Genomic DNA, 22,056 nt, shown 5'->3' on the forward strand with positions numbered 1-22,056 from the left:
GCCAAACAACACTACCCACCTTGTGCAGAGCTCAGGAAAGCCCTGCTGGCCTCAGCACAGTCTGGGGACAGAAATGGCTGTCATTGTCCCCCCTATTCCAGTCCAGCCTGAGCCCTGGGCCCAGTTGAAGGGTGTGAAGCAGCCAAAATGGCCGGCGGCAGTGCTGGGTGTCCCTGCCGCCGGCTGCTCTGTAAATTCAAGGCTTATTCTTAATTTGGGGGAGAGGTGAAGGGGTAAATCCTTGAGACAGCCTTCTAAGTGCTTGGGTGTAGACTTGATATCAGCTTTGCTGGGTTCTTATGGCAGGGATTTTCCATGCGAGATAAGTGCAGAGCAAGTCTTGGATGGGTCATCTGTTATGGGGCCCCTGCTTGAGAGCATTGGCGCTTCTCTGCCCTCTGCCTGAATGAGGTAGGAAGCTGCTGGAAGGCCCAAAGGGACCCACCTGCAAGAGATGAAGAGTTAAATGCTCTGCAGGAGCTATTCTTCTTCAGTGCCATGATCTGCAGGACAAGAAGCTCTGTACGTCAGTGGTACAAGCCTGGCTCTGCCTCTCCTCACAAGAGAGGAGAGGAGGCAGAGCAGCAGCTATGGTAGTCCTATGTCAAGACTAAATAAACTGATCGCCCTCACCGCTGCCTCGGTGATGAAGGGAAGCAGTTTTTTTTGCCAGATCAGGCAGAGACCAGCTGATCTGGACGTGTTCTGCATAAACAGGTTGGGCAGGAAAGTAGGCGAAGAGAGACGGGGGCCAGAGCGAGCTGTAAAATTGCTCTAATTTCTGTTGCATCATCTATTGCCTTTGTTATTCTACAGTTAGCAGAAAGGAACATCCTGAAGAAGTAAGCTAGGAAATGGTTTTAATTTTGTTAATGGGTGTAGGTGCTATTCTTACCTTCGTTTATTCTGGTTTTGATAGATGTCCTTCATCTGAGGGTAGAATGTATCTACATAATTGTATATAAGTTTAAAGATTTTTCTTCAGTTAAAGCAACAAAGTCACTGTACTGTTTTTTTTTTCTAATATAAGTAAGGAAATGGTTTATTTTTAACTAGACCTGTGGTCCTGAAGACACCAGGTATTTAACACCTTCAGTGACCATATGGCGCACAGTTCTTTGTGTCCCTCACGACTTCCATATCTAAGATAGCAAGGGTTGCCTTTCTGCTTTACAGGATTGAGTTGAGGTTACAGCATCGGTATTAAACTGTGTGCTTTCTTTTTCGTCCAAAGTTTAGGATATTTCACGTAGGTCACACGTACGTGGTGTTCTGGTGTTTGGAGAACAACTAAACATGTCTGCAGCTGTTCCAGCCCGCAGCTGAGCCCTCAGCGTGAGAGAGGCATCGAAGGACTCGGTTTAAGGAACCAGAATGCTTTTTAAAAATTTCTTCTCACTGCACATGTAGTATGTTATGAGGAAAAAAAAAATCATTTATTTTCATTGCTGATTATCCACATTTCTAAACAAGCAGTGAAACGTGGCTTTGTTCTAGAAAGGAACTGGTGGAAGTTGGGCAAGTTTGGCTGTTTTTTGTCAAAACTGGAGTAACTTTATCATACGGAGCTTGCAGTTTCCTGTATCTTTAGTTTGTCTTAATCTAGTTTAGCTTTCTTAATATCCCATTTCCAGGCGGGAATGTGCTGTTTTTAATGTTCCAGGAATGCTGATTGGCTAAAATAATCTTCAAATCAAAGTATATGGACGGAAGAGCTAGGAATTCATATTTTCCAATTTATTTCTCAGGATCAGTTGAAAGAAAATAGCCTTAATGTTCAGCCATACCTGCAGTTTGCAGTCCATCCTGTTGCAGGGGTTGCTGGCACTGCTTGAATTACCGTGTGGGCTATAGATAGTTATCATTTCAGGCTTTTTAATTCTTAATGTGAAACATTATTTTTTTTTTTTCTTGGGGAGGGTATAAATTACGGACTTGCTGAATGAAGTGAGTAAGCTGAGTGTTTTCTTAAAGGTGGTTTTGATATTTTGTTCTGCTTAGTGTTTGGGTACAGCTTACACACGTAGCCAGTAAGGAAATAAAAATCTCTGTCAGACTCCTAATCATTCATTAAAAATGTCAGATGTATATTGGTTTTGGCTGTTCCTCCCTCTGCAGTCGTCTCTTTTTTAACTTGATCTGGATTCAGATAGACATTTAGATGTTTTAAACTTAATGTGAGTACATTACTCTTGTCTTTCAGAAGTGACAGCATGTATCCTACTGGCCTTTTTGAATACACCCCAGGGAAGTGGAGTTTGAAAGCCAAGGAGAGAGGTCTCATGCTTCAGCAGTGCAGTGCTAGCTCTTTTAGCTAATTATTAATGAAAATTTACCACACTCTTTCATGGTTTTTTGACTTAACTATTTCTTCAAAGTATAACAACAGATGCTGCAAGTTTCCCTTGAACTGAAAACCTGCAGTGGTTGGTGTTACAATTTCTTTAGATGCAATATAGTTACTGAATATGTGTAGCTCTTCTGAAAAGCTTAATTCTTTCTAGCTTAAGTGGAGAGGGGAGATGCAACAGCTTGAAGAAAAAAAGAAAAAAAAATCTATATATAATATGCAGTTGTATTACATGTCCATAAATAATGCAAGTATTTAAAAAAAAATAATGAAGGGTTATCTAAGGTTAGGTGAAATCGACTCCATGGAAGCCAAAAATGGAAGAGAAATGGCTTTGGCAATTCCTCTTAAGTCGTTGGGTTCTGTCCGCATGAATGCACAGGAATCATTAATGAATGACTCTTAATAAATCCCTGCAATTAATCATACATCAGATTTTGATTATAAACTTGATTATTGCTTTAATTTTGTTCCCAGAACCACAGGATTCGAATAACTTGGTGAAATGATGTTAGCTGAATGCTGGCTGTAACTTGATTTCAGGAGTCGTCTTAGCTGTTGAAAGCAAGTATTACTTGGATTGATAACTGAAGCACCAATGAGACAGTGAGTTAGAGAAAGTTCCCTCTTGAATGGAGTTCCTTCCTCTTTTTGCCTTAGGGTGTGGGTTTCACACCATAGAGGAATTTGTGGGGGAAGGGGAAAAGCAGGGAAAAACGTTATTTGGTCCAGATAATGACACCTCTGTTGAAGTCAGGGTCTTTTTGAAATTAATACAACTCCCTCCCCAAGAAAGATGGTAAATCTTTCATGGAGTCCTGCATGTTTCTTAGTGTGTTGCAGTCAGACTTTTTCAGGAATTGTGTGATTTCAGTGGCCTTGGTTCTGTGAAGCACGTTACCAGAACACCACCGCTTGCATCGTGTGCTTTCTGGCAGAGCGCTTGTTTTATGAGGTCTGCACGCAACGTCCACAGAACAGCAGTAAGTGGAGTAATTTGAAACAGGTATTCAAAACAACACCAAAAAAAAAATAGTGTGTTGTAGTTTGTTTTTTACTATTAGAGGTGGATCTTTTTGGGGAGCGATTCCTCCGGCAGGGAGGAGAACTGCAGCCCGTGCCAAAGCATCCCCAGGGAGCGACTGAAAAATTCATAAAGCGAAATGGAGAAACAAAACTTCCTGCAAGGGAGCACCCCGTAGCAGTGTGTTTGCTAGATTAATCCCTTAGCGAAGAGCTGTTCTTGGGGAAGAGATGAGAAAACGAGCAAATATCGACTAATAATTCAGGTTTGATGTCTCTCTGAAGTATTTGCTGCAAAAAGTGCAGCGGGGAATGTAGCTGCCTCTATGGGAACATCACTGCTATATTTAGCAAAAGGAAATTAAGTTTGTTCCATCAGATGAGCAGGGGTTTGGTAAGGGTTTGGTTGGAGGTGTTAGGATTATTTTTGAAGGGAGAAACTCGAAGAATTTCTTCGACGTTTGGGTTCAGTGAATCACTGGTCTGATATTTTTTTTAAGTCAGAAAAGGGAGCTGAACCCATAACCTGTGTTTGAGTGGGCCCTCCTGCAGCGTGGCAGGAGGAAACTCGGTTTAATTTCCAGGGCCAAACCTCAGGTTGTGAATTTGGTCGTGGGAGGGGAAAAAAAAACATCTGTTTGTATTAAGCCGAAGGAACTCGATAAGGAAACGAGTGGGTCAGAGGTGCAGCGCCCAGCAATATCCATTCCACGGCCAGTTTTAGGATTGGATGACACTTGGACTTGAAAAATTAATTGCTTGGATAAAATATGTATGGTAGGCGGCTAGCTGGGGGGTTAAGCACTGTGCGAGTTAGCTTTGGTTCAGTGAATTACAGGTTTCACCCCGGCCTTGCCAGGCATTAATGCTTGGTGCAGGCTGCCGATGACTCTGGATTGGTTCGGACTCCAGCCCCATGCTTGCAGGTAGCTGCTGCTGCCGTGTTTTCAGTGCTCAGCGCTCCTCTCTGCCTTTCCCACCACGTTGCACGTAAGCACAGTGCAAAGGCGAGCCGATGGGATGCTGTACATATTTCTGCTCTATAAACACATGCTTGTTTACATCTGTTTCGCTGCCATCCTGACTCTAATCCTGCGCCGATGCCAGAGGGTATCGGCCGTGACTAACAAACCCTGAGCTGCTGCCATTTTGACCCCGTGTGCTGCTCGCCTTTCCGTTTGTTTGTTTCTCTTTTGCTTTCCCGCTCGAGTATTTAACAAATTATTATTAAATATCTTCCAGGAGTTCAGAGGCCAACCTGGGAGCGATTCAAAGGAGCCGAGATGCACGAACGTGTGTTCTGGTTACTAATTCTGCTTGGTACTTCTCAGTTGCAGGCAAACTTCAGCATTGAGTACTCGTTCTGTAGCACTGCATGCATTGCACACAGAATGAAAATAAACCAGAACCCATTTCCTTTTATTTTTCAAAAATATCTTTTTATCCCATGCAATTCTCTCCATTTCGATCGATTGCAGCACCTCGGCTGCAAGCAAGCTGCTGCTAATACTTGCAAAACCTCCCTAAAACAAACCCTGCGGCGTGCATGCAGGCGGTGCTGGCTGTCAGCACCTGGAAGAAGCTCGCCCCAGCATCTTTTACATCTCGAAGCTCCCAGCCCACGGCCGATCCAGCTCCACAAAGCCGTGACGTTGCTTTAGCACCGCGCGCACGTCAAATTCTTTTTTATCAGCAAAAAAAAAAAGACCAGTTTGGGATTCGCAGGCCACATCTGCCGGTGAACTTTGTGCAGTCTGCCTGCTGCTTTTTTTTTTTTTTTTTTTTTTTCTTTCCCTCCCCTTTTACTAGAAGAAAGGTTTGTTTGTTGGCCGCTGGCTCGGGGCGGGACAGGAATGCGATGCATGCCCAGACCGCGCAGTATTTCCTGTTGCTGCAGCCCTCTGCGCCGGGCACGGCTCCAGCACCGGAGCTCAAACCCTCGGTTGCACAGCGAAGAAAACGAGGCGGCTCCCGAAACGCCTCGAGTTTTATGGCGAGCGGGTTTCAAACAGTGAATCTTTGTGGCGTTGCCGGTGAGATGTGTCAGGTCGGAGGGTGTTGCTCCTCCGCTGTTCGTAGGTCGCTGTGGAGGAGAGAAAACACAAAAAGTGAAGGCTCCGTCGTGTCCCTGCAAAAAGCGATGTTTATTTTGTAGCTGAGTACGCCTCCCAAACGCTTTCTGTGTAGTTCACATGGCTTCAGTTTTCCACCCAGTTAAAATGGCAGAAAGCTGTTGTCACTGCTTTATTTTCACTCTGTTTTACTCCGCCTTTACTCTGCTCTGAAGTATCGCTTCTGCTGTGCACAAATTTTATGGTAAAAGAGAAATAGAGTGTGGTAGCAAAAGGAAAACACTTTGAGCTCTGTCACTTCTGCCAAGGAACGCTGAACTTTGCCTTGTAGGTAGTTTGGAAGGGAGGTGAGGGGGGTTTCTTCCTTTTAATATTATTTTGAAGTGGTTTTGGTCCATTGTACATGTGAAGTATATACGCAGATCTGTACACATGAAACTGTTCTATATCCGTATAGTGCCTTTTTCAGCGTGCTCAGCAGCTGCTTAATCCTGGGTGAAAAGTGAGTGAGCGTGCAGGCTCAGTCCTCAGGTTGGTCCCTTGTTCATGATCCCATCGGAGTGGTGTAGATGGATGTAGGGACAGGACGGTGCCCAGCTCTGCCCAGGCTCCTCTCTAGCTCAGAGGAGAACCAAGGAAAGGCTATATGGCCACATCCAGTCTTATTTCAGCACCATCCAGATGTTTACATGGAGGACAAAGGCACAGCAGCTCCCTACCATGTTGTGCTGGAGGGGTCCTGAAGCCAAACGTCTTCTAACTTCTCCTCCAGCCTCTGTTCCTGGCTGCTCCTGTGGCAAGCAGTGCACCCACAGAGGAGAAAGCGCTAAGTGTGAGTGAGTTCCTTCCTGGAACACAAGGAGACCAACTTCTCGGTCCTTCCACGACGCACGTCTGCACGTGCTGCTTCTCCACATTGGAAGTGGTCTCTCCTATTCACTGCTTTTATCTTTCTGACCTCGTTATTAAACATGGATGCCCCCAAAGCAGTGGGTCTGCTCTGAAAGCCTTCAAGCTGAATGACGGTGAGGAGCTGGACGGATTTATTTTAATTTAGCATTTCCTGGTAGCAACACCTTTAATTTTTTTTATTGAATGCTTGCGACACCACAAGGCAGCACGGGTGTTTATCTTTAATTCATGGCTTAGATGAGAAGCTAACATATATGATACGAAGGATATATCATGAATATGTACATCCAACCAAACCTGCATGCAGACTGTAGCGCACCAACTGTTTGACAGTTTGGGGATTCACCTTGGAAGCTGTCAGCTTTATGGGCTGTTCTGAGGCTTCTCGTGGTTTTTCCTCCCTCTTCATGAGTTCCGAGTTGTCCAGTTGCTGTATTTAACCATGAGGAGCTGCAGCTGATGGCACATCGCAGCTTTGTGTGGAGAACACAACGCTGAGCCATGGATTAAAAGAGTGACTTCTGAATTTCACTCCTCTGGACCCTTAGGAAGTGAGATATTTAATCCACCCACACTTGAGGAATGTAGCTAATAATTATTGTAAGGCAAAAGTCATTTTGTTCCTTTAAGCTGCTGAAACCGAAATGTTTCCAAAGCATTGCTTGGTTAGGCGGAGGGCTGTTGTCTTCAGGCAGCTTTAACTGTCTTGAATTAACGTTCATCCTGGTGCTTTTCCTCCTTTTATCCTAGGTAGTCCATGAAAATGTAATTTTACAGGGCTTTCAAAGGATGGAAAGCACACTGCTATCCATTAGATAACTCCTCTCTGAACGGGATAAGTGGTTCTTGTTCCTGTTTGATCTCAGCCTACAGGTGCAACTTCTGAGCGTGCTTCCCAAACCATCACAGAATGGGTTAACGAAGCAGCGCTGTTCATTTCTTCTTCAAATTCCTCCTCCCTAAAGTGGGAGGCTTGCTAGGGGGGGAGTTAAATGTTTTGTGGAAGAAAAATCTTCTCAAATCTAGCCTGGGATCCCTCCCTTCAAAGCAGTACGTTTTTGATGGGAAAAAAACAAAACCTGAAGTTTATTTAATTATGTATGGGGGTGGGGAGAGGGATTGCCAGCTTCAGTTGGAATGAAAATAATTCTGGAGTATATCATACTCGATCTAAACAGAGCAATTTACTTGGGTTTTACTTGTTTGAAGGTTAAACCGGTTGTGGGTGGTTATTTCAGGTATGTGGCAGTGCTGTTACTGCTATATTTTCAGCAAGCTCGCATGGAAAACTAAATCTTTCAATGATAATCTCTGACTGGTGTTTAAAACTAAAGTAATCTGGGCATCATGTGCAGATTTTGTCAAGTATTGTAAAGTAACGTGCATCCTGGCCAGCACCTTCCAAAATATTGGGACTGGGGAAGCAGAGAGAGCCACCAGCTTGCTGCTGCTCAGCTGCTTCTAGCTTCAGTCCTGCAGGATATTAGAAAAAGGCAATTTTATAATAAATCTGGTTACGGAGATTGAGAAATGAGGCATCTGTAAATTTAGAAGAAGGTTTCCTTTCAAAGGAGGCTTTGTTTAATGCTACTGGATTCTTATTTGTATCTCTCCGTTTTGTGTGACAAACAGCCTCGCTCGCGAAGCGTTCCTGATACGCAGAGGTTCGCCTTATTGCATTTAGCAGCTTCGGCTGTAAACGCCCCGAAAGTCTCTTCATTACCCGGTTGATGTTCTTCAGGAAGGCTGGCTATTGCGTTCACTTCATTAGGAAAATCGCGGCGGTAATTAGATCCCTCGCAGGCTGCAGGGGGATGGACGGGGCCAGCAGCTCGCCGGGCTGCCCGCGGTGCCTCTGCGGAGCGGGCAGGGTTTTCGTGCACCATGGCAGCTCAGCAATCTGGTTTTCGGTTTAATTGTAATTTGATAGCGACTTTCAAAGCATAAATCAACTCTGATTCACACAATCGCAGCAAAATTTGATGGGAGAAGCCTTGGACTGAACATTTTTTTTTAGATTTCAGTGCGTTTTCCTTACCGTGTAACTCCTGTTGCTGTTGGGATTGTGTTCCTTGACTCCCTCCCCATGGTTACTGAAGCTGTGGGTTCATTGGGACTTGCCAGAAGACCTCGAGACGCACAGTTGTTGGGACCATACATGACTTCCAGCAGCTTGTGGGTAATTCAGGAACAAGGTTACCTGCAGCGCCCCGGCTGGGAGCAAGGAGCTTTCTGTGAGAGCGAGGGCAGGGGAGCACTTGGGGATTGCAGGTGAGATATTTCTCAGGTTTGAAAGTGCAGATCTGCACCACAGGGACTTGGCTTCCAGCAGCAAGAGCCATGCTCCCATTTCCAGCCCTCTGCAAAGTGTAGTGTGTGCGTAGTCCTGTTCTGCTGGCGTCTCTGAAGTGTCTGCTCTGATGTCTTTTAAGGGTAGGTACACGTGAATTTTTCTGCATCAGAAGAGATGAGAATTCTTACCTTGTATTTGCAGTGGTGTCTGAAGCTTCTGTTAATAAAGCAATTTTGGTGTTAATGGGCTCTTCTGAAAAATCACATTAACCTAATTCTAGTCAAACACAGGTAAGATGTTAGGAATTAATGGAGTACCACAAAGCTTTGTCTTGGTGTATAAACTCATGGTGCGCTCTCCTTTCATCCGGGGCATTGCATTCAGTTCCAGTCCCGAAATACAAACAGGAGCAGGTACAAGGATGGGGAACAAGGAGGGTTAAGGAACAGCCTTCTTGCCGTGAGAGACGTTTGGCACTAGAAGTTGGTGTAAGCTCAAAAGTGATGAGACAGAGCTATGAAAAGGAATTTGTTGAGGACTGCTGGGCGCACAGTCCCTGGCTTTTAGGAAGGGAAGTTGCAGTGCCCCTGGGCTGCTGTTAAGGGAAAGGATTGCTCCAGGCTTGTGGTGTTTCGATCTCCCTCTCTTCTGCAGGCAGCTGTTGGTTCCATTACCTGCTGGTGCTGCTTCAGCTTGGCTGTTGGAGAATTGAGCACGCAGCTCTCGTCTGCACTGCCTGGGCTTACCTGAGGACTTTCTGAGAGTGCTGGTTACATCTTTTGCCGTTCATCTCTTCTCGTTAAGATTAGCTGGCCTCCAGGGGTTCAGTTTTAATGCTTCTTCACATTTGCAGGGTTATGGCTGTTACCCGTACGGACTGTCAGCTCTTTGAAAATGCAAATCTGGCATTTGGCTTGGTCCAGTGCAGGTGGGGAAGGAGGCAGCATTGCGAATCACAAAAAGCATTGTAGTTGCTCAAAAGGAGATAGATTGCAAATCTTTTCTGTGTGCACACTGCCTGGGTATGTTAACGGTACATGTCACACTGCTTAAACACTTTCATGCCGTACTGCATCCAAAGTTACGCTTTCTTAAGTCATAGCAGAACCTTTAAACCAGTTGGTTTAAATATCTAATTTTAAAAATAACATCAAAATTAGTGGAAAGGCCTATTGGAGACACCACTCTATTATGAATGGCAAGCAGAATTAAGGAACTTTTTTTCCTAAAACAAGTCTTTCCCTAAGTAAAAGTGAGTGTGCAGATCTAAACTGATTTGGTCAAGGAAAATAAGTATTCTTAAACAGTTGGGACAAATCAGTAGCTTTTGTCCAAGACTTTTGAATATTGTTCTGAGTCTTTCCTCTGTTTATTGCCTCTTGCAGTCCTCTATATAGGAAAAGTAGAAGGGCTGCTCCTTGATGCGTCACGCTGTTCCAGTTGACCTGATATTCAACCAAGGCCCTAAGTTAGGAATTTAAGGACGCTGCTGCAGCTCGTCCCTGAGCAACAGCCTGGTTGCACACCCATAGGATCCCCAGAGGTCACTGGCAGCTCCAGCATTTCCTTGCCACATGCACATTGCTGCAGCTGAAAGCAAAATTTCTCTTGAGAAGCTGGGATTTTGCCCTGTAACCTCTTAATGCTGCTCTTTGTGCATCCCAGACACCCACGGTCTGATCCTTAGCGTATGAGACTCGAGGACTGTAACGTGGTGTGGTTGCGGTAAATTTAATCTCTGCGTGCTGCCTGTTTTCAGTAACCTCCTAAAGACAAAACTCAGAAGTGTTCTGCAGCGTCCAAGGCAGGCATTTGGTAACTCATTTTTCCTGCTGAACACTAACCTCTTAACTTCACGGAGAGGTTTTCTGAAGACCTACTTCAGTCCCAGCTTAGAGAATCAGCTGGGCTTAGTTGTACAGTGCAAGCTGGGCTTCTTACGCATAAAAATTGTTTGCAGAATGAAATCTGATATTACATCCTTGTACTTTAAGAAGTCCAGGAGAACAACAAATGATGAATGCTGCGTAAGAACATTCCTATTCCAAGCATTCAGCTTTGCTTAATTGCTCTCATATTTTTAAGTGAAGGCTGAACGGGTAGATCAGAGGAAAGCAAGGCGAAGTGAGTGGCTCACGGGTGTGGGATATCAAAATTGTTCCCGTGAAACAGAGCTCAGTGCATCACAGATCTGCATGTATTGATACAGAGAGGGCAAATATAAACGAAACACAAATCATTTGGGAGCGTCATTGGCACTGGCTGTACGTAACAAGATGCACTCCCTCTCCTAATACCAGCATATTTCAGTGGTTGAGGTCAGCAAGGAGTTTCTCCTTGCCTTGATGATGCTGCAACAAGCTTCTTTATGCCTGCAGGACAGATGTTCTTGAGTGCTGCTTGAAAAAGTGGCTGGGAGCTGCGTTGGGTGTCCGCGGGGATTTGTGAACGTGTTTCCACAGATCTGATGCAGACAGAGCGTGACACTTCAAGAATAAGCCTTTTTCTCTAACATGTAGGTACATCACAAATGGGTGGAGTTTTGCATATTTTTTTTCTGTTTGAGTACTGAGGAGCAATGTTTAGATCAGCTGAAAAATGGTTTCAATTTACAAGTGTCTTTGCAGCAGTGCAACGCTTCCTTGAACAGGCGTGTGCACAAATCTGTGCCCTATGCTAACTTTATTCTGTTATCCAAGATTTTTTAAATGATGAAAGTTTATAAAACCTGTTTAGTGTTTGATATGGGAACAGTTCCAGAAAGTAGCTGAACTAGAGCACTGCCTCCCTTGAAGGCAAAAATACGTCAGCTAATACAGAAATACGCACTACTGGGAGAACAGAACATCGCTGTCATCAGGCACCATGTGTCCGAGGTGTTTTGGGAAGACAAATGGTTGATGTCCAGCTTGTGCTGACTTTTCCAAATACTTTTGGGAACAGGGACACGAATCTGATGTGGAATTTCGGTCAAAATCTACCTGGTAATGCTTCTTCATCCATGCACCCGCATCCCTCCTGCTTCCAGCCCACCGTGGTTCCTCCAGGCAGGTTTCTCCACTCCATACAAAACTCCTGCAGACATTTTCTTCTTGTATTTAGGCACGTTGCCAGTTGCCTCGACTGCACTTGAGGTCTTTGTGGTATTGGGAGGAAAGTAGGTGTTTGTGTTGGTTCCCTCTTAATTCAACAGAGGAGGCGAGGTAGGGAGTTAGGAATGGATGCGTCTTCATAGGGGACTTCCAAGGGTGTCAGCCTCTCACTGTGGGGTGAGGGGTGTTGTGTTTCTTCCAAGATAAATAAGCTATATTTTATATTTATATTTATTCTTATATTTTATATACCTTTTCAAGGTTTCTTCCACGGTCACGTTTTGGTTGGAGGGCTTGAAGGTCTAAAACCATAACTGGGTTTTCCTTCCCTGAGCTCACTCTCACGGCGTGATCAACAGGAGCAAATTAAAGACACATAGTCATCCTCTGGCAGGCTGAGATGTACACGCTCACGTGCTACCCGTGGAGAAGGCTGGGTTGTTTGCTTTCGCAGTCTCTTCATCCAGCTTTAGATGCGTAGCTGGGAATAGAAACAGAAAATAACTTGTTGGGGCTTGCTTGCATATATTTAAAATGAAATCATTCGTAGACTCTGAAAATGAAGCGATTAATCCCTATAGGCTCAGGTATTCCTCCACTTAATGGAAAGGGTGAGCTGGTCCCAGCCAGCTCGGGGCAGGTGATGGGTGCGCCTGTCCCAGGAACATTTGGGTTTGTGCGGCGTTCTCGGGGCCGGTGCTGGGAAGGGAGGTAGTTCGTAACTACCTAACCCTACCGTCTTGCTAACTAGTTTGTAAGATGGCCATGGCGTGACCGTGTGATGCGGTGTGGTGTAGCTGAACATCAAAGAAGCACCTCGTGGAGGTGCAAGATCAAAGTGGAACCCACGCCTGGACGCCGAATCCAGCGGGTATTGCACTGCAGCGTGGCAAACAAGAACTTCTAGCTAACAACAGATCATCAAATATTTGAGCAAATCAGACATTACTAAAATGCTCTAAAGCCTTTTATGAACTGCTTTTTTAATTTATTTTAATGTTTCGTTCAAGATCTGATTGAATCTTAGTGGAATCACTGGGTGTCGTGTGTGTTTCTTTTTCTGCAATGTTACCCTTTTCTACCACTTCTGGTCTTAAAAAGTGCTACTTTTGCTTTCATTGAACTGTGTAACTTTTTGTTTTACCCATTTGTGTTGTTTTTTTGTTTGTTTGTTTTTTTTAACCCTGGTAAAGTAATAAGCAAGTCAAACAGGAGTCCTGGCCTTTCTTTTCGCTCAGCAACACTTTCCCACCCCGATCCTGCAGCTCCCAGGACTTGCTTTGTCAATGTGACAAAATGGGTGGATTCTGCAGAGATATGGGTTGGTTAGTAACACACTGTGTGCAACTTCAACAAGCAAAGAGTGCGTTGAAATAGAAGGAGGGGGGCTCAACATGATGGAAAACTTCTGTGGGCTTATCTTGAGGCTTGAGAAATGTTTCTTGGGTAATAACCATGCATCTTAAATTCAGTTGTTGTGTATCTGGAAAAGTAGGTCTGTTACATTAATTTCTTTCTATTGTATTTTTTTCTTCCAGTGTCCCAGTGTAATATCAGCTTGAAGAAGCAAAGGAGTCGAAGTATCTTTAGCACCTTATTCTGCTGCTTTCGTGACTACAATGTCGAGCCACCATCTACCAATAGCACCAGTGCTCTTCCTCCTTTGGTGGAGGAGAATGGAGGACTTCAGAAGGTCAGGCTTTTATCTTATTTACCTGTCGTAGGAGGTCTCCTGTAACTAAGGTTTAACTGAACTTCTAAAAGTTTGTCTCAACAGGTTTCCCTTGTGGGTAACCGTAATGAGTTACTGAGAAGCTGAATGTTCTGATGATGAATTGCTAATAGCATTCATGCAGCTGCGATTTAAAACTAACTTTCCATGAAGGCTCTATGTATTTTATATGCAGATAACACTAAAAACCTGAGTAAGGCATTCTAAAAATGTAGACTTCTCATAATGCTCCAGATGCTGAGTTGTCTCCTAGCTTTGGTTCTCTTTCGCACATAAAGGAAGATGGAAGGATTTCTGAATGGAGCCTAGTGGAGCTGCTTTCAATGTCAATTGAAATAATTCCAGTGATGTAAGAACAGTCCAGGAAGGGGGAGAACTGTTAATTGTTTTAACTTTTTTTTTTAACCACTTCACCTGCATTTAATGCGTGCTGAGACCAGAGGTATCAGCTTTTGCTCCTTTGGCTAGGTTGTTAATAGTTTTGTTCAGCTAAGAAGTCAATTTAATTTAAACTTTGAGCACTTTAAAGCACTGTGTGTTAAGAGCAGCAGATTACTTTCATTAAGTTCGAGTAATTAAACTGCTTTGAAATACCGTAAAATCAACACAAATAATTTTCTATGTCCTCTTTCAATCCGATGATGCTGAGCAGATTTGCATTAAGTTGCTGATGGATTTCAGTTCAGTGCAAACGTAGCAGTACCATCGTTTCCATGCTGTGTTGTGTTTCAGCACTCACATTCAAAACTGAAAAATCTTTCCCCTCCAATTTTTGAGGACATGAAGGGATTGCGAGAATAGATGTATCCATGATGAGGAATAATAACAAAAGCAAAGAAGTTTCCATCTTTTCACCCCTCTGCTCTTCATACTAATTTTTCATATTTGATGCGGCTGATTTCTTGCCTACTTGGCCCATATCTTCGGGTTTTTTTGGGGGGAATTCTGGTGTTGATGTTTGAATTTGGTAAAGCTCAGGAGAGAGCACACAGGATCTGTGGAGGAAGAGAGGAAAGAAAAGCAAATTGAGCGTCAGAGACCAGAAATACACTGGCAGGGTAAAAATGCGCTGAAAATTTCTCTGTCAAGGGGAAAAATTGTGTGTGTATTTTAAAACTTCTTTTTTCCTAGTGAAGATGAAGTAAGGGAAATCTAGCTTGGATAGGCTGAAGGGAAATCTTAAGTAGTGTGTAGCACGTTCACCTGAAAAAGAAAATAAATGGGAAAATAATGAAATTTCCTTTTGCACTATGCTGCTGAATGAAAAGTGGTAGAAGTGAGAGTAACAGCAAAATTGAAATAAGAGAAAGTGAGAGAAAGAAAACTTTGTTTAAAGAATAATAACAAAAATATTTGGAAAATTTTAGTTAAAATGTTCTGGAATCCAAATTTTTCAGAGTACATTTCGTAAAACACATAATTACTTTCTAAATGTTTCTTACACCTTGAGCGAGTGATGGCATGTGTTTACACAGGTTTCCATCCTCACGTTGTTACCACCTTAGTGAGTGATTTGGAGTTGTGCAATCCTTGTGTGCGCCCAAACCACAAATAACACAAATCACCGAATTGAGAGAATTGCCAAAGTACAACTTAATTGGGCAGAAAAGGCCAATGAATACATTAAAAAGAATTACCAATGAGTGCAGTTTCTTTAGATGCAGTGAAATATACTCCGATATGAACAGTTCTCTGTAGAAAGAAACAAGTATAGCTAAGCTTTTGGGTGTTTTTTTAGGTGAGTACAGATAGATTCTGTAGCATTTTCATTTTAAATCTCAGTTCTGCGGGCTAATAAGCTTTATATTCTTTTCTATGCTGCTTTTATTTTCAGCACTAGCATAGTTAGTGTAAGAGAGAAGTTCTTTTAAAGACAGAAAAACAGCACTGGTGGATATACTTGAATATTTTCATTTGTCAGGCCTGTGCTTTCTACCAAAAGATCTGTGGTCTAAATCTGTGCAGGAGCCTTGGGTTTGATTGAGTTACAGTGAGCATCTTATTTAGGTGAGGAGGTGATGTGTAAATTGGAGGAAAGTACATGCAGCATGGGCATCAGCTTCTAAATTAAGCATCCGAAAAGGACAAAACAACCAGCTTTAGAAAAGAAGGGAGAGCTTTACAACACGCTACCTAAACTCTTCTGCTCTTTGTTTAAAGGTCTCGTTGCATTAATCTGCCTGCCAGGTTAGAAGAGTTTAAATTCTGTTGGGCTGCTGTTCAGACGGTCACTTCATTACATCTGCTGTCACTCTTGTATTATTGTATTAATTATTGATTCATCACAGGTGACCTCTGACCATGGTGCAATTTGTTCCTGTAACCTTTCCCTTCAAAACTGGGGAAATGAAATTGCACAATGATGTTATATGGTTAGAAACTGGAGTATAAAATTGCCTGGATGTATTTTCCTTCTGTTTTCTCTGTTCAATGGAACCGTTACATGGAAACTAGTGATCAAGACTGGAGGGGAAGGAAAGAAACCAAGAGAACTTGTGCTGGTTTCAGAGAAATTCAGTGTTCTGCATTGCTTTTGGCACATTTTTAACGTGGTGTGACAAGCTTACTTCCTTCTAATTAGGAGTCTGCATTCTTTCGATGTTAACCTGTCGTAAAGGAAGGGAAGCAGCGAAGAGTATTTCATAAAGCAATTGAAAACAGAGTTGTGAGATTTTGTTCTGAGTAATTGTGCTGAGATTTTTTTTCTTGCTGTGTTAGGAGAAAAAAAAAAAAAAAAAGAAGAAGAGTTGAAATGAAATCAGTGCTTCATTTAGTGTTTTACCGAATAATGTGACTTGATTATGTGTGGCAAGTTAAATGGCATGTCACTTCTTCATAGGATTGGAAGAAACACCGAACTGAGCATGGTTTGGCACACGAGACTTTCTCAGCACTGACTTTGCTCCATTAGAAACGAATAAAAAGCCCAAAAACTTCTTTAAGTATTGAGTTCACTTTCCAAAACCTCTACTCACAGAGCAGCTGCTTGTCCAAGCGTGACTCTAATACTGGAAGTGAATGGTCCGCTCTGTCTCTAAAGTTCCGATACAACATTTTTCAATAATAACTTGTATTTACTGAAACTGTTGTATGCTTGTTTTCCTTAAAACGCAGCGGCTTTTTAGTGCAGCCCAAAGATAAGCTCTAAGATGGAATATCTGTTACAGTGGGTATATCGGCCTGTCTGCAGCTCGGATGCCGAGTCCGATGTGTCACTGGGAGCACACAATGTTCAGCCTCCTGAAATCCTGGCTAATTTTTTCCTGCCTTCTCAGCAGCAGGCAGCTCGCCAAGACCTTCCAGCCAGCTTTTTTGGGGCAGCAGTGTTGGGAGGGAGGCAGCGGTTTTTGTTTTCTTCTGAGCAATCTCAATTTCTGTTCCGCAGCGAGCAGTCTGACTCAAAGTGTGTAATTTCTGGGCATGCTGCTGGAGTCTGTTTTATTCTGGCCAAGTTTGTTACCTGACTTCTGGAGCATCTGCAGGCTTCAAGGAGAGATTTAACCAGGGAAAAGGGGGAAAAGCTCAATGCAAATGGGCTCTCTTCCCTTCCCTTTCAGTCCTGGTGGCTGAGGAGCTCTGGCGCCTCTCGGCACGCGGCCATTTCTCCCACAGCCCAGTTCCTCTGCAGTAATCTCTGCTTTTCTTTCCCAGTTGGATACAGATCGGGCACATGGCTCGCGTTCAGCAAGATGAAGCGTGAATGAGGAAAGGGCTTTTTTATACTTGCTGGATTAGGGGAGAAGGTCTTGATCCACTCTCAGTGGGGAAGAAGACAGAATTAGAAGAAAGTTTATTCTGGGGGCAGCAGCTGCCCCTACTGCTTTCCCTGTTACAAGAGTGAAGCCAGAAAGGTCAAGTCCTTGAATTTCCATCTCAGCCATCCCAACCACTACAAACGTTAGGTGTCTTTCTCCCCTCTGCTTTCTGCTGCAGGGTGCTGCCATCTCCAAGGAGATGCTAGAAAACTGTTTTGATGACCTATTGTCACGTCTCCAACACTTCTGCTTTAGGGATCGCTATTTATAACACGCTTGAAAGTGCAGGGCAAAGGACCTCCTCTATCCCACATGAATAAGGTTCACCGGAGTGAGAAAAACAGAGCCTGTAAGGAACGTTTTCTTGAGATCTGAAGTATCTCCTTCATCCAAAAGTCGTAGAGGAGCAAGATGCACATGGACTCTGATGGTGACACCTAACAGCACGCTTGCTGAACAGACATGGAACAGTCTCACTCCCCAGTGTGGAAGAAGAAAAGTGAGATGAATATAAATAACAGTACTTTTTTCTCCTGCTTAACCCTTGCTATCAGAGCTGGAAACTCCTACGGTCTGATGGCACTGGTCGTCATCAGCATGATGTATGATGAATCTGTTTAGAAAATAAGAAAATCTCCACGCAGATCCGTTTGATTTGTCTTTTCTATGCCTCCTCATTCGGACCTCGTCCTTTGCCTTCCAAAAGTCTTCTATATTACGAGACAAAGCTCCACGATCCAAGTCAATGAACGATTAAAGCAGGTTAAGGATGGTAATATGTTAACTATCAACAGCCTAGCAAAAAAACTTGGGTTGAAGAAATCAATATGATGAATTGTTCATTTGATCAGCTTCTTCTATGAATAGGTTGTTCTTTAAAACAAAACATCTTGTATTTGCACACAGACTGTTCTCAAACAGGCAAAATACCTTGGTTTGTCACTTGGCAGTCATCGATCCCCTGTGCTACCTTAGCACTGCATCTCAAACTGAAACTACGGGGCTCAGGGAAAGGTGAGATTCATCACCTCATGTATCGTGACATGAAAAACACGGATTTCAGTGGCTGGACAAATCAGTTCCTGGATATCTTAGTTACGCAATGGGGAAATTTTGGCATTTTAAGAGCTTTGTCCTATTACCAGCATGAGAAGCTCATGGAAAGGCTTCAGCAAATGCAGTCATCTGTCATCTATTTCAAACGATAGCATTATGACCTACTTCCCTTCCTGTTCCAAGGCATCAGGAAATGAGGCAGGACATTTTTTAAAATTTCCCACAGCAGTTTTGTTTTTAAAAAGCATTTGTCTGTTCATGGTCGTTTACACTTTACCAGCAGACTCTTACATCTATCGTTCCGCTTGTTTTTCCAAGCGTCGTCATAACCATTTTGATTTTTGTGTAAGTACTTCTAGGGTTCCACCTAGGGAATTCAATTGTTTTCCTCAAGAACTTTATGATATAATAAATTCTGCAAGAAAAATATAGCAAAGAGTGATTCAAGGGATTTATCAACTTGATTCTAGATTCTCATGGAAGTCAGGCTTCTAGTAATACCGTAGAGTGCAGCTCTGGTTTCACGAGATTGCCAAAACAAAAAGCAAGTTACATCGCCACGAGTGCCTCTGGGAGCTTGTGGGAAAACCTGATGTGATACACGACTATTTTTGTGCCCACAATTAAGATAATCTTTCATCGTATGCCTCTACCTCTCATACTATTTTATCTGTTGACAGAAGAGAAGCCCCGGTTGTATTTTAGTCTAACAGTGAGTGAAGAAAAAAAAAAAGCCAACAACAAAACAACCCACAGGTTCGTGATCAGTGCTGTGCCTCCATAACCATATCCTTGATAACGGTCTGATCCCAGGCCAGCTGATCCAACTGGCACCTATTCTCATTCACTCCTTTCTCAAACGGCACGTGAACTTCAGATGATGTCCTACTCTGTGGACATTAATATGCTGAATTATTTTTTTTCTTTTGCTGTTTTCTTGAGGATAATTTGAATTAACCAAGCTTATTGTATGCTCTTTTATTTATTTTTTTTTAAGTCAGGTACTTTTTACTAAAGGAAACATTTTGATAGTTCATCTGGTATCTGTTCTTCAGCTGCTTCAGCAGCTTCTCTGGGATTTGGTCAAAGGTCAATAAAAATCTGCTATTTTAGCAAGAAAAGGTATGTAAAAATAGCATGGAGTTATTTTCATTTGTCATTCATCTTTTTATTTGTCAACACTGTGAGGTTCCAACACAAGCGAGCACAAGACCTTTTCAGCCAGAAGAGGATGTTCAGTGTGGAAAGCAGTCCTTTCAACAAATAGTCTTCCAGTAGTCAGTACCATTGCTTTCCAAGTAATTAGAAAGAAAGAAAAAAATCATTTCTACCTAAGCAACAATTGGTCAGCTTCTTTTTTTTATGTGCAGTGCCCACCAGAAAACAAATCTCTTTGAGAGCGGTACATGATGAGCAAATGCAATTCCTGCTTCCCACATCTCTTGCATATTAAGTCAGTGACCCTGCGATCAACATTTCTGCATTTGGAGGCTGTAAAAGGAAGTGTCTTTTGCCTTAGTATGTCAGGTCCCTGGATGAGAAGAAAGCGTCAAGTTGGCCAAGGTCCCGACTGTCATCTTGCTTTTTTTCCCAGTGCTTCCAAGCACACTGGAAAAAAAAATAAGGTTATGAGAAGAGCATTGATAGTGCTGCCTCTTTCTGGCTGAAGAAAGCAGGATTCCTAGGTTTTGTCATCATCCATCCGTCCATCTTGGCCTTTTTGCTGTTGTTTAATTGAAAATGATGTTTTTTTCTGAGGCCGTCATCTCAAGTGAGGTTAACTTCAAGAAGTGGGCTTCTGCCCTGCTCCTGAGGTCTGGCTGAGCCTCTTGCTGCTGCTGCTGTGAAACGGGACAGATATACCCATTAGTAGACCTTAAAGCTGAAAAAGTTACAGTAAATACAGGTACTTTCTTATTATCATCTCTTTTAATCATAGCATGGATTTTACCAGTCCAGTCTCCTAAAAATCATGAATAGCGATATACTAACCAACCATTTTAGCAACTAAAATACAAGATCCTGTTTTTATTTTATTTTTTTTACCCTGGTTTCTTGAATACTTTGAACTTTTGGTTTAAAATGTTTGAGTGCTACATTTACTGCTTCAGACCTTTGTTCTACCCTTTAAAAACCATTACCCTTACAGTGATTTTTTTTCTTTTTCCCCAGGGTGACCAGATGCAGGTCATGCCTATACCAAGTGTATGTATTTTTATCCCTTTTTCTTTTAATAATTTTCATAACTTTTGCTTTGAGTCATCTTATGTTGCAGTCTAACAGGTCTGTTTTGTGTTGCATGTTAACAAAAGGATTTTGTGTTGTCTGCGGTGTATACTCAGAGATGAATTGAACTGCACATGTTGTACACGGACTAAAAGAAGAGTTTGGGTTTTATACGGTTTTCATCTTGCATCTCAGTTGAATTTGTTTCTGAATTTTTAGCATTTTGAAAATAAATGTAGTAGTAGTTTAACAATTGAAGCTGTTTATTTTAATAGTGACAAAAGGTGACTCATTGTTACCAAGTGGTACACATCTACAAAAAAACTCTTCCTCTTATTTTTCCAAATACTCCTGTTGGAAAAGAGGAGGTAGAAGCTCCATAATTTGTGTTGAAACAAGCCATTTTAGGAAAGCAGAGTACGCCAACCATATCTGTATTACTTTGCTTGCTGGAGATGATGCTCTCATTATCAGCTGTTGTTTTATGGCCCTCGTATTCCTACTTATCTTTCCTGGATTAAACATGGAATGCTGTTTGGCATTTGAATTATTTTTCAAACCTAAATAAAAGAACAAGTTTTTCAAACTGAACCCTTTAATTTAATGTGGGATGGCCATTTTTGGCCAAAAAGCTGCTCCTTTTCTACTTGTTTTTATGTGGAGAAAGACTTAGGCCTTTTAAAAGCTGGAAGTACTTTTTTAAGCTCCTTTGCCTTTTTTTTTTTTTTTTTTTTTTTTTTAATACTTTATTATTGCAGAGTTTTCCAGGAAGTAGCACACCACTGCTTGTGTGGGGGGTTATTGGCACAACCCTCTTTCTGGAAATACTTGGTAGCCCTAAAGACCTTAGTATTTCCAAGATCCTATTTTCCCCTCTTTTCCTTGCTTCTCATGTAGCCCAGTAGTACAAGGGCTCTTGGAAGAATCCCATTAGTGCTGCAGGGCTGCGGTGTCAGGAGGTGGTGAAAACTGAAGATCCCTTTCCTCCTTCACCCATTATAAGAACTATTAGGAATTACTCTTTGTTCCTTATTAATAATAACATGATATTCTTTCTTATATGGCTAATGCCTACGTTTGTGTGCGTGTTGTATACATACACAAGCACACATACATAATTTGCATCTCTGCAAGTCTTAAAATAAAAAGCTTCGGGTTTAGGAAGATGCCAATTCTAAATTCTAGATGCCCAATTCTAAATTCTGGATGCCCAAACTAAAACATTGATTTCTAAAGTACTCCTCCTTGTACATAGCCACCAGAATCTGATCGCAGTAGCTCCTGTACTGGCAGTCAACGTAAAACACGGTCTGGCTCTGAGCTAGAGTAAAATGTCACCCAAGAGTTGAGTGTAAGAGTTCATTCCCAAGACAGTTTTGAAATTACAAATGAGCGCAGCTTTGTCAGATACAGACACAAAACCAGAAGCTTTGCTAGAACACCATCTTCGTGATGGTAGAGCAGTGCTCTGCTTGGCTTGGGTGGTGGTAGGAAAATGAAGGATTTGAGAAGGGGTTCTGGTTTATTTTTTTTTCTGTTCTTTAT

General features: G+C 42.6%; 1 protein-coding gene across 4 annotated transcripts in view; it reads left to right on the plus strand.

Moving 5' to 3' along the window:
- The window catches only part of CTDSPL (CTD small phosphatase like), a 78,918-nt gene that overhangs the window by 29,555 nt on the left and 27,307 nt on the right, over positions 1-22,056 (plus strand). For 2 of the 4 annotated variants that reach the window (XM_084281986.1, XM_084281984.1), the window contains exons 2-3: positions 13,281-13,435; positions 20,458-20,490. In XM_084281986.1, the coding sequence (XP_084138112.1) occupies positions 13,281-13,435; positions 20,458-20,490 (188 nt within the window). The remainder of the gene's footprint in view (positions 1-13,280; positions 13,436-20,457; positions 20,491-22,056) is intronic. The other 2 variants (XM_084281987.1, XM_084281985.1) reach the window with 1 other exon arrangement.

The sequence above is a fragment of the Netta rufina genome (genome assembly GCF_964035555.1).
Source record: "Netta rufina genome assembly, chromosome: 2".
Taxonomy (NCBI): domain Eukaryota; kingdom Metazoa; phylum Chordata; class Aves; order Anseriformes; family Anatidae; genus Netta; species Netta rufina.